This window comes from Pteropus alecto, unplaced genomic scaffold (assembly GCF_000325575.1).
Source record: "Pteropus alecto unplaced genomic scaffold, ASM32557v1 scaffold220, whole genome shotgun sequence".
NCBI lineage: Eukaryota > Metazoa > Chordata > Mammalia > Chiroptera > Pteropodidae > Pteropus > Pteropus alecto.
Window position 1 is genome coordinate 801,295 of NW_006430043.1, and position 12,117 is coordinate 813,411.

The 12,117-nt window shown below is 51.5% G+C and overlaps 1 protein-coding gene and 1 long non-coding RNA gene across 2 annotated transcripts; one reads left to right on the top strand and one right to left on the bottom strand.

The window, feature by feature from the left end:
* Positions 1 to 10: 10 nt before the first annotated feature.
* HOXC10 (homeobox C10) lies at positions 11 to 4,314 on the bottom strand. Its single transcript, XM_006904505.3, has 2 exons — positions 3,454 to 4,314; positions 11 to 356 (listed from the first exon to the last, which is right to left on the bottom strand). Exons 1-2 carry the CDS (start codon positions 4,202 to 4,204, stop codon positions 79 to 81), a joined length of 1,029 nt encoding a protein of 342 aa, XP_006904567.1. The 5' UTR covers positions 4,205 to 4,314; the 3' UTR covers positions 11 to 78.
* A 245-nt stretch (positions 4,315 to 4,559) lies between these two features.
* Positions 4,560 to 6,297, top strand: LOC112477852. The gene is made up of 2 exons (XR_003045604.1): positions 4,560 to 4,735; positions 5,663 to 6,297. It is a non-coding gene; the product is annotated as an uncharacterized LOC112477852 (long non-coding RNA).
* The last annotated feature ends 5,820 nt before the right edge of the window (positions 6,298 to 12,117 follow it).

Sequence of the window (12,117 nt, forward strand, 5' to 3'; positions counted from 1 at the left end):
TACACACCACCACAAAGGGAGGAGGGGCAGGGAAAGGAAGGAGTGGGGAGAGACGGGAGGGGAGGGGAGGCCGAGCGCTCAGGTGAAATTAAAATTGGAGGTCAGTTCCCGGATCCGATTCTCTCGGTTCATTTTCTTGAGTTTCATTCTGCGATTTTGAAACCAGATTTTGACTTGTCTGTCTGTAAGGTTAATGGTCTTGCTAATCTCCAGGCGGCGCTCTCGCGTCAAATACATATTGAACAGAAATTCTTTCTCCAATTCCAGCGTCTGGTGTTTAGTATAGGGGCACCTCTTCTTCCTTCCGCTCTTTGCTGTCAGCCAATTTCCTGTGGTGTTTTCTGCCTTTATCTCCTCTGTTAAAAATAACATTATTTACATAAGTATCCCTGAAGAGGCAAACCCTCCAGCACGCTGCAGCCTTTGCCAGCCTGCTGTGGGGTGGCTGAAGGAGCACAGAGGAGCTGGCTCTCGCCCCACAGGCGTGGCTGGTAGGGTCCTCTTGGGCTCATGGCTCTTAAAATATCTTTGGAGTCTAGACTTACATGAGAGAGGGACAGAAGGTCCTTGCCTCTAAAGCATTTATTAGATTTAAATTACCCCAATCCACCTTGATCTAGCAGATTCTGAGTACTCCCGCTCTCCCTCAGCTTGCTGGGCGCTCGAAACCTCACCAGGCCCTCCCTCCTCTCTGTTCCTTTCCAGCTTTGGAAAACTCCAACCAGAAGGAAAAGCAGTCTCCAGGCCCCAGGCCAGGCTGCGGAGTCTACCCGGTTGGCTAGGGCAATTCCCAGAGAGCTTTGACCTCTTTCAACTCAATGGAGGTATGTCATCTCCGTCTCTGCAGCCAGAAGCCATTGCAGTTGTCCCTGCACCCGACCTCCAGCCCTTGCTCCCACCTGAAGTGCCACAGAGTGACACTTCCCCATTCAATTTCCCATCACTAGTTCTTTCTCTCTTGGCCATTCCCCTCAGCTGTGAGTAGCTGAGGCAAGAGAGTTTGTACAGGCAACAGAGGTCAGGGGCAACAGCTGAGTGGTTCTCAGACAACTGCCCTGGACATAGGACCTAAGGTCAAGGGAGAGAGGTAGCCTGAGGCAATGCAGCCTCTTGCAGATCTTCTGCCTAGTCTAGGTAGATATTTATGTCTGCATGTATGCATGTATTCCTGCAGAGATGCACGCACATATAGATATGCACACATGTGTCTATTTATATAAGGAGATACTATAATTTAGTGTGTATTTCTCATTATCTTATTGATAGCTTCTCTCCCTGGACCACATTCTTGCTGAAATGAACTGGCCTTACTCCTTAAGCAGCAGAAGAGACCTTGGCCATCTTTTCTAGGGAAAAACCCAGAGTCCAGAGACTGGAGAGCGGCATCCAGCAAAGGACTCTGCCGGTGGCTCTTTGTGCTATCTCCACCCATGACAAATGAAACCGCCAGGTTCCTGGATCTTATCTTGATGGGGAGTGGGGTGGGGACCCTAGGGGAACCAGGAAACACCAGAAAAAAAATGCAAACTTGAGACTGTAGTTTAAAACATCCAAATGTCCTTAATTCTGCTCCCACCTCTGCCACCTGCAGCCTCTTGACAAATTGTTTAAAGGCTCTCCACATCTAACTCTGTCCTGTTTATTTTCTTATTGGTGTTGTTGGGCTTGGGGGGAGGGGAGAAATTACAAATGGGGAAGTCTGGCTGAAAGCCCTTTAGCCTTTGGCTTGGTGGAGACACCAAAATGGAAGAGGGGGAGGCAAGAAAGGCACAAAGTACAGACTGAGAAGGATTAGTTGGGGCAAGAGGGCTTCGGTTGTTGTGGGAAGGGCAGGAGAGAAAGGGGAGTCTACAGAAATGGGGGCAGTTTGAGTTAGGAGGTGGACTTGTTAACCTTGACTTTGCTTTGGTGGGGCTAGAATGCAGCTTTTCCTACCCTAAATCTGCACCCTGACCAAACTCAGGGGCTGGGGAAAGGGTGTAAAATTAAACTTTCATGTTGCACATGTGCCACAATGAAGGTTTCATGGATGTGTGTACCTCACTCTCCCCCTCACCCTCATGAACACTCCTCATCTTCTGCCCAGGGTCTCCATGAGCTGATTTGCTAAGGCCACCTTTGCAGAGGAAACCCAAGAGGGTAAGGCTCTGCCCTTGCCCGCCAAAAGAGTATATGTGCATGTTATGAGCGGGCATGCGTGAGAATGCGCTGAGCATGAAAGAGGGGTATGTATGAGTGTGACACTGGTCACCGCCAGGCATGCCTGTGCGCCGCATCCATCTATAAGATCGAGGCAGCCCCCAGACCCCTCAGTTCTCACTAGCCCATCTACCTCTACACCCATTGAGCCCCTCTTATATACGGCCTCTAGTAGCCAGTGCCAAGGGGAACAGCTTTATTTCTCTTCTCCTAGTTGGGCCTTTTCTGATGCTTTTGGCTCCAACTTTTTGGGGAAAGTCAGTCCCCCTCAGCCTCACTTCGCTGTTCTCATTTCCTCCACATTCTTTCTCCAGGTGTCAGAGAAAGGTCTTGAAGGCTCCTGGTTCCCGCAGCAGAAATGAATCTTGAACCCTGAGCTTGAACTCTGGCTAGACTTTCTCCAACCAAAATCAAAATGAAATGCAGCTAAAGCCATATTCCCTTTCAGGAGAAAACCGCTTGCCATGCACACAGAAATTTCCAAACCACTCATTTATAAGCTGCTTTTGGAAACCAACGAAAAAAAAATTTAACTAGTAAAAAGGGGGAAAAAAAACTTAGAAAGGAGACAAAAATCTTACAACATTCCAAATGCCCTTTTCCAACGCTATGCCCAAGCTAGGCGTCTGGGGGAGGGAGAGACGTGGCGGGCAGCCCTTTACCTCCACCTCTTCCGGCCCCAGCCCGGGTGCCTGAGGCCCCCAGGCCAAGCCAGAAACCGCAGGAGCCCAAACCACACGCATAAATAAGATCCACAAAGAACAAATCGCGCTTCGCAGGAAACAATTTTCAACTGGGAAAACGCAGTAAAGCGAAATCTCCTTTTCCCCCAACCTTCCCTTGGCCCAAGATCGCCATTTTAAGTTTCTTGCAAGCATCTGACCTGAGGTGGGGGAACATCAGCCCCCCAGGACAACAGCGTAGAGCAAGTAAGCCAAAGCCAGCACGCATCCGAGAGCGGTCACCCGCCCTGGGCAGCACAAGGCGCCTGCAGGCCCCGCCGCCCCCCGGGTGCGCAACACCTCCGGGTCTCAGCGCCCACGGCCAGCCCGGCACCTCCACTTCGCCGCTTACCTTCCCTAGCCAAATGACGCGCCACCAGCCTGGCGCTCAGCAGACGCGAGTCGCAAGCCGGGTTCGCATTCCCAGGACCGTCCAGGGCCTTCTCGGCCCAACCCTCTCCCTTTTCCTGCCCGGGCCAGAAAGACTAAGTTCCCGAGCGTCCCAGCCGGGCCACGGCCCAGGGGGCCTTACCTTTCGCTTCGTTATCCGAAGTGTCTGGGCTGGAGTCCGCGGTTTTGGCTCGCTCCTTCTCGCTCTCCAAGGGGCTGCCTTTTGGGCCCGCCAGGCTCTGCTCGGTCTTGATCTCATTGGGGCTAGGGGTCTGGCTGTCTGACTTGGGGGTCTCAGGGAAACTCACTTTGACCCCAAGCTCGGGTGACTCCAGATGTTCTGTGCGCGGGTTGAGGCTGGCCCGCTGCTCAAAAGGGGCTTCGAAGTCGTTGGCCCCGGCACAGTGGGGCGGCTTGTCCAGCGCGGAGTAGCTCGGGCTGGCGCGGTAATAGCTGGGCACAGGCACCTCGTGCTCCCCGAGGCAGGACTCTTGCAGGGGGTGGGAGTAGAGACCTGCCTCGGGGCCACTTTTCGCCCGCTTTTCTGCGCTGTACATGCAGCAGACATTCTCCTCCTTGACACTAGGTGGGTAGGAGCAGGAGGACAGAGGCCTGCCAACAGGTTGTTCCAGACGGTAGGCGGCTTTGGGGTCACCCCAAGAGTCCAGCTGGGAGAGGTAGGACGGGTAGGTGTTGAGGGCGAGGTTGGGGCTGCTACCCTCGTCCCTCTTGGAAAGCGAGGGCGCGAGCCCGCAGCCCCTCATCACTCCGCAGTTGAAGTCACTCCCAGATTGCATATACATGCCTGCACTCCGACTATAGCGCTCTCCTCCGCCCGGCACAGCCAAGGGCTCCGCGTATGAGTTCGGAGTTACATTGCGAGGGCATGTCATTTTCAGAGAGAGGGGTTTTTAAGAAGCAATACTACAGCGGAGAAGCTGACATCTTTTTTTTCCCCATCCGGGGGGGGGGCGGTTGGAAGAGAGGGAGGGAAAAGAAGGGGAGGGGGGATCATCAGCTCCATAATTATCCGCGCATTCAGTCCTCACCATGTGACGGCTAGACCAATGGGATTTGAAAATGGCCTTGATGATTCAGACGGCCGTGACGTCAGCGGGGTCAAGTTGTCGGCAGGCGGAACGCGCAGCGTGGAGTAACAGCGCCACCTAGCAGCCGCCTCGGGGTAGGGGCGCCGGAGCCCTTCCCCACGAACAAAGGAAGCGCCCCCGGGGCGGCAGGGGCAGGAGCGGGGTGGAGGGGAATGGGGGGTTCTAGGGAGAATGGGGTTTGTTTACCCGGGAACCAGACTGTAACTCTTGGGGAGAGGGAGCCGAAGGGGGAAGATGCGGGAGAGAGGGAGAGAGCGAGGCAGCTCGGGGCTCAAAACAGTCAAATTCAAATTAAAAGGTCAAGGCACGATTCAGGTACTTACTCCCCTCTCCTCACTTCTCCTTTTCCCTCCTTCACCCCCGCCCCTGCTTCTTCTCTTGGGTCGGGAGTGGGGCGAGGTTTGGGGGGTGGGGAGGCTCCAAATGGTCAGGGAAAGGGAGAAAAAGTTAAAGAATCCCAAAGGGGACTAAAGTTTGTGTTCTCCAGCGTCCTAATTCATCAAGCTTGGCCCTTGGGCCTGAGAGCTTAGCTCAGGGATCGCGGGTCTTGGAAGTTGGTTGAATTGCAAGTTCCGTGTGTGTGTGTGTGTGTGTGTGTGTGTGTGTGTGTGTGTGTGTGTACGTGTACGTGTGTGTATGTTTTGCAGGCGTGGTGGTGACAGGGAATCTTCAGTGTATGGTGTGGACTAAGGAGGAGGTCACTATCACTTCAGGGCTAATCGGAGAAAGGAGGTTCTGACGGGATCTAGGGGTCAGGGGAGGAGGAAGCCGGCGACCAGAGGCACTAGTTCCGCATCAGGGAGTGCAGCCTAGGCCTGGCTGGGTGGGCGGCTCCTGGGTTACCATCTCAGCGGCAGGAAGACTTTGGCCTTGGGATCCTTTCTTCTGCTTTGCTCCAGGCTCTAGCAGTCCTCTCTTTCCAACTGACCTTGCCCCCACTAAGACAGGGAATATTCCCAGGGAGAAAAAGAGAACCGATCCCGGCCTCAGCCAGTTTGGGGGAGTCGCGTATCATACAGGAAACCGGGATACCAGAGGTGACAAAATCCGACCCAGAAAATTGTCCTTTACAGAGAGAATGAGCTGGGCATTTTTGAAAGGAGAAAAGGGACGAGTCTATTTTTGTAGTTATTTTTTAATAAAAAGAAGAGAAATAAGGAGCGAAGTATGTCTCAAATAGTTCTTTCCGTTTCTCCATCGCCTTTCTCTCAAAGCGAACTAAACTCTCCATGCCTTCCTTAGGAAACGGAATCTGGAGAATAACTTGTTTTTCCGGTCGCCCCACATTTCCTCCTGGAAGAAGCCGCGGATTTCTGACTTTCCGAAGGGCTGGAGCCTGGCAAGGAAAGGGCTGGAGCTCCCGGCACCCTGACTGCGTGGAGGAGTGAGAAGGCTGGATCGCTTATAGGGAGGCCCAAGCCCGCGGCTGCTAGAAGGAGACTTCGGAAAGAAATCCGGGCATTCGCTTATCCAGGAGGCCAGAGAGAAGGCGCAGAGTTCCCTGGACCCGGGAAGAACTGGAAGAACATCTGTAATGTGTGGCTTATTTGCAAGGCCAGCCAGGGGAGATTTGAAATGGTTTTGTGTTTTCATTTGCAGGGGTCGCAGTGGGCTCGGCACAGGGGTTGGCCCGGGCAAGGTTAGGCTGTTTAGGCCCCAGAGGAGACTTGGGACAGCCCAGGCAGCAGTCAATCCAGGGAACCATTTGTCCCACCACTCACCCCAAGGGAAACCACAGAGACTTTATGGCCACTCTGTTTGTATTATCTGCATAAGTCTTTCCCCACCAGTTTGATCGAAACTGTTCACTTTTATGAGGACCCAACGAAAATTCCCCGTCATATTTATCAGCCGGGAATAAAAATTTAGTATGAGAACTGATATTTCCTCATTTATGGGGTGATGAAATTAAAGACCAAAGCAATTGAGAATTATATGGCTTTGGGGGTTCCCTCCCCCCTCTTTCTCATCTCCTTTATTTTCCTGTCTGGTGTGCTTTCCCCTGGAATTTGGCATCCCAGTCCTCTGCCCTTGCCTGGATCTCTTGGACCCTCTTGCCCATGCCCAGGTGCCGCTTGTTCACCTCAGTCTTTCTTGTTTTTTCTCTCCGTGTTAGTAGCTGGGGGCCAGGACAGCGCTACCGCGAGCCTCTGCCAGTCCAGGCTGTGATCTGGCTGGAGCGGCAGAAAGGTTACAAAGAGCCTCACAGAGGAAGGGTCTGAACCCAGCCTGGGAGGGGGCGAGGGAGGCGGAGGAGAAAGGGTGAAAGAGACAAACTCCAGATTACCTCTCAAAATCTGTGAGCCCCTGGGCTTAACCTGAGGAACCAGAGGGAGAGGAGTGGAGTCACTGGCCTTAGGACCTGTCTCCCACTACCAGCCCGACCCCCACCCCAAACTCCTTCCTTACCTCTGACATGGGGCAGGGGGTGGGGTGGAATGAGATTCTTCAGAATCCTTGCCATTATTAATGGAAATAACCCCCCGAGGGAGAAGGAACCTCCTGCCTCGACTCCCACCTTCTCACAAGAAAATAGTATTTAAAGTTGAAATAATTAGAAGTATGATAAACAGGGCCCATAAATGAAAAAAAGAAATCAAATTCATCAGCCTAAGTGGGACCCCCGGTGGGACAAATGTTTGCCTTTAATTACACTTGATAAACGCAAACCCGAAGCCGTTAAACTAGAGCTGAAGCAGACACAGACTTGAATGACTTGTTGGTTTTTGCAGACTTTGGGATTCTGCCCCAATGGGGGCAAAAGGGAGGAAGATGTGAGGATAAGGACAGGCAAGAGAAATATTTGTGCCGGTCCAGAAAGTACAGTTAGATGTGTGTCCCAGCCCTGCCCCCTTGGACTCGGTCTTTCCCGAGGCCACAAGCAAAGGCTGTTTCTGTACTATTGTCCGGGCCTGGCGTTCAAAGGCACTCGTGCTGCCACAGCTATCCTGCCTGCTGCCACTGCCAGACACCCACCGGCCCAGCCTCACAGGGCCAAAACCCACAGGCCTGCACCCCTGGGAACTGGATTGGGGTTTAGGAGAAGTCTGGGTTAGAATCGCTCTGTGAAGCCATTTCCCCAATTTTCTGGGAATGCCAAGAGACCTGCGCCTATGCCTGACTCTGGGGCTCCCCCTTCTTGCCTCAACTTGGGGATGTGAAAATCCGGGGGCTCCAAGGCAGAGTGGGGCTCAGATTGTGCCCAAATCTTGGCAAATCCCACCCACCCCAAGAGCCCTGGCCCCTTGTGCCTTTCTTCCCGGTACCCAGACCCTGGAGGGGCGGCGGAGATGGGGGCCTGGGCCGCCTGCTGCCCATGGGACTGTGAGTTAGGGAAAGGAGGAAGGTGCTCCTTGCATACTCCAGGACAGTCAGCGGGTTCCAGAGGTGCAGGCCGAGGGCAGGGATACTGGGGTTCCCATGTGAAAACAGAAGAAGGAAAATGAAGTGTTCGACAAACAGAAAGGCACCTCGGCTGTTTTCTGGACTCTGGCCCTCAAAGTGCCCCCAGAAACACCCTGACTTCTCCAAGGAAATTTAGTGAAATTTCCCCAAGAGGTTAGAGAAGTCATTGGAGGCAATTCCAAAGGTGAAGAGAAAAAGGAAGAGTATCTCTCCCCTTGGAGTAAAATAATAAAAGAATAAAGTGTGTGTATTGAAATCTCATCAAGCGAAATGGAAAACAAAATCACACCAGTGGCGAAAATTGCAGTTCTTTTTCTCTCGCTTTGGAAGCCGAGGTAAATCACTTTTTTTCCAAAACTTGAAGAAAAGACTTGTTTTTCCTTTCGCTAACATGAGCTCTGCTCTACTTAATTGGGAGCAGCGAAATCCCAGACATAATGAAGAATTCTCAGAAGCCCAGAAAAGAGCTGGGCTTTTCAGACAGGTAGGAGAGGGAGGCAGGAGGCTGGGGACGTTTCCAGGGGCCTCTGGTCTTCTAGGATCTCGGCGGCGACTCCGGCAGCCTAACCGTCAGAGTCGCTCTCACATCTGGACGTTGTATGCACATTTGCACCCAGACGCTCTGGAGTTTACCATCTACACACATGTCTAAGTTGTGCTTAATTGTGTGTACGGAGCCACAAATATTCGTTTTTATCCCAAAATGTGCTCCCTGCAATCCCCGCATCCCGAAGTTTTATAACCTGAGCCAGCACGATTGCTTTCTTGCCTTGCGGAAGCCGGCCAGTTATTTAACTTTGCCTTCTGAATCGAAACCAGACAGCAAACACATCTGAGAGAAGGTTTGGGCGGAGGAGACGGATGGGAGAATGTCTTTGGGGGAGGCCTTGCTCCCCACTTTAACGGTTTGCTTCCAAGTTGCCCCAGTAGGTCGGGTTTCTAGCTGGACCAGGGCTGTGGTTGGGCCAGCTTATTCCAGAGAAAACCCCGCTCCTTTCTTACCGGCTAAATTCCTTTTCCAAGATCTCTCTGTTTTCCATTATTTTTTCCTCTTTCTTTTTTCTTTCTTCCTTCCTTTCTTTTTCTTTCTTTCTTTCTTTCTTTCTTTCTTTCTTTCTTTCTTTCTTTCTTTCTTTCTTTCTTTCTTTCTTTCTTTCTTTCTTCCTTTCTTTCTTTCCTTCTTTCTTTCTTCCTTTTTTTATTTCTTTGTCTTTCTTTCCTTCTTTCTTTTTCTTGTGCTCCTCTTTTCCCTTTATTTACTCCTTTCTCTATTTTTCTTTCCTTCTCTTTTTGCCTGCAATTAGTTTTTTCCTTCTCTTTCTCTGATGCTTTCTCGTCCTTAATTCGTTGTCTTCCTCATTCCCCCCTTTCCTTCTTTCTTCCTTTCTTCATTATACAATTTATTCTTTGCTCTTTTCTTTCCTCCTCAATCTTTTCCTTCCTCTTGACTTTCTCTCCTAGACTTTCTTGTTTATCTCCGTGGTGCTGTGCTCAGTGAGGGGAAAGAACCAGGCCAGGTCTCATTCCTCCCAGGCCGCTGCTCAGGCTTGGAGTTGACCTTCTCCTGCCTTCGGTCTTAACTCGGCTCTTCGCAAGGCGAAGTGTAGAGCTGCGAGCAGCCAGGGGCCAGGCCTCAGGAGTCGCCATTAGAGAAGGAGTAGCGGGTGCTGGGGCACGTCCCTGCTAACTCCGGTAGCTCCCTGCCATGCCGGCTTCCAGGGCTCAGGTATCTTCATTTCTATCACCCCAAAGGAGCCTGGTCCACCAGACCTAGCTTTATCTTTGTGTTGACCTCCAGAGCTGAACATTAAAATAGCCCCAATTTGAGCTCAATTGATTTCCCCAAGGCTCGAGTCATGGGAACTCAAGGAGTGAGGTTCTGTCAGTTCCAGGTGGGTGGCAAATCCAAGGGTCACCCGGGGGCTTAGCAGCCCAAGGCCATGTTCCCACATGGGTACTTTTGTTCTCTGAGCTCCAGGACCACAGACCCACCGCTGGCTCTCCTCCTTTGGTCCTGCAACCACTGCTACCTCTGGGTAGGAATTTCTTGGTGTTTTGAATTCTATCTTTCTTCATACCCAATGTGGACTTTGCAGGAGGCAGGGATGCAGGGGTGAGTGTGCAGAGACCCTCTCAAGTCTCAAATCAAGGGTCTGAGTCAAGGTTATGGGTCTCTACTTTATGCAATGGATTGGGGAGTGTGTAGGCATGTGTGTGCGTTCGCGTGTGTGTGTGTGTGTGTGTGTGTGTGTGAGAGAGAGAGAGAGAGGAGGAGTTGGGGGTGGGGGGAGGAGAGAAGGGGAGAGAGAGAGAGAGAGAGAGAGAGAGAGAGAAAGAATGATGTCTGTAAGAGAACAAGAGGGCTTGATGTGGGGGGAGGTCTGGTCCTGCTAATATTGTCTAAACTTTGGGGGTCCATAGGGTGTGTCTAAAGAGCAGAGAGTGAACAGGACTCTCCTGGAGACCTGCAGCCTCTGTCAGCTGGCAGCCCCCAAATCTGGGTCTGACATGGGCCTCAGGAAGAATTGACCTCAACATTTAAACCTTGTTTTGCCTTAGGCAGAGAAAGGTAGCTCCAGACATCACCCACCATGGGAATCCCAGAGCCTCTCTTTCCTTAACCTCCCTATAATCCTGAAATTTTATTCCACGGCAAAACCAAAACTTGAAGTTTTTTAAAAAGGGAGGAGGAATCTTGTAAAACTTTTATACCAAACAAAGTTATAAAAACTTCCTGGGCGTTGCCTTTTCCAAAGGTTTATATGAATAATAAAGAGTGTAGTCGCGTGCACAGGGTTCTGGCAGCTCTGAGGCAGGAAAAAACGGCATTATCAGCCCTGAGGCACCAGGAAACCCCAGGGGCTGCCCCTTCGAGAGAATGTTAGCACAGAAAGAATTGCCTAACCGATTCTTAAAAGGGGCGGGAAGAAGGAAGGGGTGGCGCCCTTGACTCCCTTGAAGTTCAAAGTTCTTTGCTCTGGTGAGTAAAGCCCTCTCTGCCTTCAGCCCACTTGGGAAATTAGCCCCTGGTAGTTTCTCCCCCTCAGGTTGAGAACTGGCTCCAGATATTCCCAACTCTATTCACCTTTCAGACATCTGGCCTGTAACTTTCTTACTCCCCCAAAGCAGAGCTCCCCATCCTCTCCATCTGGGACACCTAGCACCCATGGGCTTTCTCTTGTGAGCTTGTGTGAACCATCTTCCAAGGAGCCCGTGCATGGCCATTCCCCAGCAACCTAGAGGTCTGAGTGACAAAGAAACCCCAAACCCAAGGCTGGCCCCAACCCATTTCTCTTTTCAAGTCCTCCAGGTTTCCCCTGCACCCCCAAAGCTCATAGCGGGAGGGGGAGGGGCTCAGAATGCTCTCTCTCAGCCCACACCACTTAATACCCTTGTAAACTCCCACGTGCGCTATAAACTTGGATTTTTACAACCAACATTCCTCCTTAGCTCCGGGAAACTTTGAACTCGGCCTCGGGTTTATTTACTGGGGGGGGGGCAATGTAGGGGGGCTGGAGAGCTGGGAGCTGAGAAAGGCTAGAGAAGAGGGGAAAATGCCGGGCAAGGGGGTAATGGAGTGGAGGTCTGGGGAGTGTTGGGGGTGCCAAGACCGTCCACTGCACGTTTATTTACTATTTAGGGCGGAAGCGTTTTCTAACACAGGCCAGACTGGGTCGTTAAGGGCGAAATGAAACTGGGTTTAGAGGCAGGGGGTGGGAGGGGGTGCTTTATGGCGGCGTCTAGACGGGGATCTTTTGTTCCTGGGCAGCAGCTCGGCTGGAGGGGATTACCCAGAGAGGTTGAGCCCAGAGTGCCCCTGAACAGAGAGGGGGTTTTGACATCCAGGGGGGCCAAAGATGGGTTTGTTTGGGGGACAGAGACCCCTTTTTTCTTATGCTTAGATGGTTAACAAGTACTGGCAGTTTCCTGGGCCTGGGTCACAGAAGCCTTTGTTTTTTTTTTTTCACTATGATTCCCCCCACCCACTCATCCTTCAGAAATCCTTTCCGTAGCTGGGGATCTTTTCTGTGCTGCATATTGCTGGGAAAGTGGTAGCTGCAGATTTAAAATATTTTTCACCAAAATCAGAAGCCATTTGAGGATTAATATTTTTGCTTTATAACAGATTTGTTCTACAGAGTTATCTTCATCTTATTTTATTGGAAACATGGCTGGCAGGCCAACATTCTTTGATATGACTAGTGGATAAACACCACATACCTAGAGAAGTCTCATGTACCCACACATGCATGCACACGTGTGCACACACATACATACACAGAGGACCCTCA

What these genes read in the sequence shown, in the direction of transcription:
- HOXC10 (XM_006904505.3), bottom strand. Translation starts at nt 4,204, where the DNA reads ATGACATGCCCTCGCAATGTAACTCCGAACTCATACGCGGAGCCCTTG. An exon ending in TTCGGATAACGAAGCGAAAG is followed by an intron (nt 357 to 3,453) that starts GTAAGGCCCCCT and finishes TATTTTTAACAG; the next exon opens with AGGAGATAAAGGCAGAAAAC.